The sequence below is a fragment of the Lactuca serriola genome, chromosome 5 (assembly GCF_051521515.1).
Source record: "Lactuca serriola cultivar US96UC23 chromosome 5, Lser_US96UC23_V15, whole genome shotgun sequence".
NCBI classification, from domain to species: domain Eukaryota; kingdom Viridiplantae; phylum Streptophyta; class Magnoliopsida; order Asterales; family Asteraceae; genus Lactuca; species Lactuca serriola.
In genome coordinates this window covers 280829121-280834530 of record NC_136412.1, presented here as the reverse complement: position 1 = coordinate 280834530, position 5410 = coordinate 280829121, and the positions used below count along the sequence as shown (strand labels likewise).

Genomic DNA, 5410 nt, shown 5'->3' with positions numbered 1-5410 from the left:
AGAGAGAGAGAGAGAGAGAGAGAGAGACTCTGCTTATTTTTTAATTATTTAAATAAATAAATAAGTATTAGATTTTAAAAACTAAAAAAAGGAAAAATAAGAAAAGCAATAGAAAAAAAAATTAATATATTTTTGCGGTTTTTTTTTTATAATTTATTATAGAAAAAAAGAGAAGAAAACTAAGAAAAGCAATTATGAGGGTGGTGTTAACTTTGATGAACATCCGCACGTGTGTCTGATTGCTTTCCAGCTTTATGTAAAGTCTCGTTCATCATTGAGTACCTTTTTACTATTTTTTCCATTTTGTATTTGTTCTTTCAAATTAGCAACTTAATAAACATTGTTGTATTTTTTTTGGATAACTCAAAGTAAAAAGTATCATATTGTTGATAACAAAGTCGGTATTACTTGATAAAAGGAAAATTTTATATGTAGAAGATACTTATTTAGATTTTTGTTTTGAAAAAATTAGTTACTGTAGTTCAAAAGTATCTTAACTGTCACATGAAAAATATAATAAATTAAAATACGAACTTTAGAATATTATAAAATAAAAATACGTATCGTAATATATTAACTCTAAAAACAATTATTATAAACCACAAATACATAATCATTAATTGTATTAATGAATTTATATAATTTGTCCACATTCCGGTTTGAAGTTTGAACTATGGACCATTTAAAAGAAAAACACATTTTAATGCACTATACTATACTATTAGACTACAAGTTTTTGGTCAATAATCTGAATATCCGATATGTGGCTTTATTTCCGGTTGTATTTATGTGTATATTTTCTGTAATTTTTACATTAAATTATCTTTATCGATTATTTTGAGTTGCCCATTCTAATTGGGATTTGACTCATTATTATTTTGATGTACGTTTTATAGCCCCACCCAAATAAACTAAAATCCAATTTATATTCAATCATAAGCATATTTATTAAAATAAATAAAAATAAAAGACTGAGGCAAACCATTGTATGTATAAATAACTTGGGCATTCCGTCAACCTATAATTAATTATTATTTATAATCAGTTTTTTTAGAAAAAAAAATATAATTTCAACCAATAAAAAATATTTCAAAAATTAATTAGGATGTCTATATGGTAAAATATGGTGTTTTTTTAGCCGACAATTTTAAAAAATAAACAACATTTACTTATTGTGCGACACGTCCAAAAATATCAAGATGATCGTAATTCAAGCTTAAATCTTTTAGTATAATACTATAATCATATTTAGATTATTTTCTTTTTCGTTAGTGTTACTTTTTTTTAAACTTATTTAAAACAAATACATATTTACTTCCTAAGTCATTAATGCTTGCCTTCTACATGAAACTCTCATATCTTCCATTAATATCTCCTGATGTTGCATAACTGTCTCCTCTAGATAACCCTCTAATTTAACACAATTAACAACACTCTTTTATAAAGTCTAACACACATACGATCGAGTAAACATCAAATACTAGTTGTGGGGTTTTCTTTTTTCCTTTTGAAGCTAAAGCTCGAACTAGGATATATAGAGAGATCCCACAAGACTTTAGATCCCACAAAGACTTTCTTGTAGGTGAGAGAGAAAGAGAGAAACACAAGACTCATTTGAAAATGAGGGAGGAAGTTGAGGAAGTGAATCACCAAACACACCTCTCGACAAGAAACAAAGGTGGCCTTATCACAATGCCATTTATTATAGGTATGTAACCCCACTTGAACCATAAAGCTTTCATTTTTACAATCAACCTCACATTTTTACAACATGGGTTTCTTGAGTCTTGAAGTTTAACACTTGGTTTAATGTGGGTTTCCTGAATCTTGAAATTTTTGCAGCAAATGAGGCATTTGAGAAGATGGGAAGCTATGGATTGGTGCCAAATATGATAGTGTATTTGATGAATGATTACAAGATTGGTGTGGCAAAAGGCACAAACATACTCTTTTTTTGGTCAGCAGCTTCCAATTTTGCACCAATTTTCGGAGCATTCCTTTCAGATTCATATTTGGGTCACTTCATCACCATTGGCTTGGGGTCTTTGTTTTCACTTATGGTAGTGTTTACTCAATTTTCATTTTCATTAAAATAACAATAAAATTGATTTTTTTTCGGTTGTATTTTAGTGGAACTTTAATTAGGAAGACACATCCCACCATATTTGGCGAAAGTGTGACAAAAACACATGTTGGATAATAAGTTAAACCGAGTAACTACAAAAAAACAAGAACTGCAAACGGGTCGGGTCAAATGGGTTGCCCCATAACCATTTTTATTTTTTGAGTTGTATATATAATCAATACATGGTTAAATATTGTACTCAATATTGTTTATACAATGGCATTTCATTTTTTTATGTAATGAAGTGCCTTTTTAGACATCCCTAGGAGAACATTCCTCTTACTGTCTCACACCAAATTTGGGTTCGAAAAAAAATTGTGTTACGTTGGAAATTATCTTAATTGAGTATTTAATAGAAAATGTGTCTTTCTCCCTAATTCCTATATTTTACAAGTTTGTTGAGTATTTATTTTATCCTTTAATTTCCTTAAGTTATGTATAGTGTACCCTAACTATCTTAAATATTTGACAATTTCTAACCAAATAAAAACATTGCTTATTTGGTATTATTTCAGGGGATGTTCATGATGTGGTTAACAACAATGGTCCCACAACTAAAGCCACCCCCTTGCAACCAATTCCTTGAAACTTGCAAATCACCAACACACTCTCAATTTGCTTTCTTGATATTTGCCTTCATATTGATCTCTATTGGAAGTGGGGGTGTTAGACCATGTTCATTAGCATTTGGGGCACAACAAATAAACCATAAAAACAATCCAAACAATAAGAGGGCAATCGAAAGCTTTTTTGGATGGTATTATGCCGCTAGTGCGGTGGCGGTCCTCATTGCATTTACAAGCATTGTTTATATTCAAGATCATGCCGGATGGAAGATCGGATTTGGGGTTCCGGCACTTCTCATGGTTTTATCAGTCCTCTTGTTCTTTGTAGCTTCTTCTCTTTATGTCAAGATCAAAGTTGAAAAGAGCTTGTTTACAAGCTTTTTGCAAGTTATAGTTGTTGCTTATAAGAACCGTGGAATAGTCATTGCACCTGCTGACATGTTTCATTATCTTCAGAATGATTCAGATAACATGCCTACCGAAAGACTCAGGTATATCAGTTAGACAATTGTTTACACAAAATATAAACATTTTAGCATCAATTTTTTTTCTTACTTCACCAATACCCTTTGACACAACAAATCATAAGTAAACATATCTTTAATCTTTTATTAATAACATATATTTTATTACAATATTTTTAATAAAACTTAATAATTACAATATTTAATTATGTATAACTTAATTGTGATAATATTTAATGTAAAATAAGTTTATAAAATTAAATGCATACTAAAAGTTTTGGATATCATACTCAATATAGTCTAGCGGTATCATGTGTTGTCTTCCCTCCTTAAGATCGAAAGTTCAAATCTTATTGGAGAGATATAGTTGGAAATAAGAATAGTTTAGAAATACATTACATTTGCCGTTAAAAAAAAAAAAGAATCTATATGAGATTTTTGTAATGATTTATCTTACATAAATTAATTTCAATTTTAAATATTTAAAACATTATGTATACACAAAGTTGATGATTTATGTAAAGTGAGTACCAATGAAATCAAATTTGATTTGTCTATTTATTAAACACAAAAAATAATATCCATTTTAAATCTCTACACTATCCAAACTTATTATGAAGAAAGTACCGAAATCCTCCTAACACAGAGTATGAATGATTTAAGTCGCTGGTTTCGCACGTCTTATTTATGTAATAAGAAAAAACTCAATTTTTTTGAGAAGACTGAAGCTCGATCCCCGATTAGTAGTGGGCTTTAACTCAAGCTCATTAACTAGTTCATGAATTGCTAATATATTTGATCTTTTTAACTTATAGATTTTTAAATAAAGCTTGCATAATTCGGAACCCAAAAGACGTAAAACCAGAAGGCATTGCTTCAAATCCATGGCGTCTATGCACAGTGAAACAAGTTGAAGAACTAAAATCACTAATCCGAGTTCTACCATTATGGTCATCCGGTCTCATGATGTCAATAAACGTAAGCCAATCATCATTCCCAGTACTCCAAGCAAACACCATGGATCGACATATAAGCACTTCAACCTTCCAAATCCCCGCAGGCTCATTCCCTTTCTTCACCATGGCCACAATCGCAATCTGGGTCGTTCTATACGATCGCATCATTATCCCCATCACATCAAGGATTCTACAAAAACCCGTTCATCTTAACGTTAAATTAAGAATGGGCATCGGCCTTATAGTTTCTACATTGGCCATGGTAGTTTCTGCCATTGTTGAACATCTTCGAAGAAGAAAAGCAATCGAAGAAGGGCTTGTGAACGATCCTCGAGCAGTGGTAAACATGTCGGCGATGTGGCTCGTTCCGCAGTATTGTCTGCATGGGTTAGCGGAGGCGTTGAGTGCGATTGCTCAAAACGAGTTTTTTTACTCAGAGTTGCCGGAAAGCATGTCGAGTGTTGCAGGTTCGCTTTTTCTGGTTGGCATGGGTGTGGCTAACTTGTTGGCTAGTGTTATACTGAGCACTGTTGAGAAACTGACGAAAAGAAATGTGGAAGAAGGGTGGATTGCCACGAATATTAACAGGGGACACTATGATTATTACTATTGGGTTCTTGTGATCCTGAGTTTTGTGAACTTGTTCTATTTTGTTGGGTGTAGTTGGGCTTATGGTCCTTGTGTAGATGAAAGGCTGAAAGAGGAGCCAAAGCAGGGGGCTGATGAAAACTTAGAGCGACACGGTTAGTGTGCTTGTAATTCGAGTTTAAAAATTTAATCTTGCAAATACTAGATGTATGTTAATGAACTTTGTAACATGTTCTTATATGTGTTATTTGACTTATTTCTCGTAGATTATGATCCTTAATCTAATGATGTATGTGAAAGGAAATCAGAATTTGAACGTGAAGAAATTTCAAACCACACAAACTAAAACTACCTAGCCAACATCCGGGGCGAGTAGCGATGCCCCTAACAACCAAATCAAGGACCGACCGGACTGAGTTGTGACATGCTTAAGCCTAAAGCAATGTCGGGGTGCAAAAAACATCCCGCCCAATCAGTGGCGGTGCTTGGACTTCATCTTCAAATTTAATCTCAACCAATGTCAACCTTGACAAAATTGAATTAAATTCATTGACATGATTAGTCATTGAGTCACATTCCTTCATCTTCAGGTTTACTAATTGTTGAAACAAGTGAACCTTATTAGCCGTTGAAGGTTTCTCGTACATGTTAGATAGCGCTTTAATCAACCCATAAGTTGTCTTCTCATTGACAATGTTGTAAGAAATGTTC

At 32.3% G+C, this 5410-nt stretch overlaps 1 protein-coding gene across 1 annotated transcript; it reads left to right on the top strand.

Moving 5' to 3' along the window:
* Positions 1-1368: 1368 nt before the first annotated feature.
* On the top strand, positions 1369-4964 carry LOC145054458 (protein NRT1/ PTR FAMILY 1.2-like). Its single transcript, XM_079002660.1, has 4 exons — positions 1369-1708; positions 1843-2060; positions 2641-3182; positions 3971-4964. The coding sequence occupies exons 1-4, from the start codon at positions 1621-1623 to the stop codon at positions 4857-4859; spliced, it is 1737 nt and encodes a 578-aa protein (XP_078858786.1). The 5' UTR covers positions 1369-1620; the 3' UTR covers positions 4860-4964.
* Positions 4965-5410: the final 446 nt, after the last annotated feature.

What these genes read in the sequence shown, in the direction of transcription:
- LOC145054458 (XM_079002660.1), top strand. Translation starts at nt 1,621, where the DNA reads ATGAGGGAGGAAGTTGAGGAAGTGAATCACCAAACACACCTCTCGACA. An exon ending in GGTCTTTGTTTTCACTTATG is followed by an intron (nt 2,061 to 2,640) that starts GTAGTGTTTACT and finishes GTATTATTTCAG; the next exon opens with GGGATGTTCATGATGTGGTT. An exon ending in ATGCCTACCGAAAGACTCAG is followed by an intron (nt 3,183 to 3,970) that starts GTATATCAGTTA and finishes TTTAACTTATAG; the next exon opens with ATTTTTAAATAAAGCTTGCA.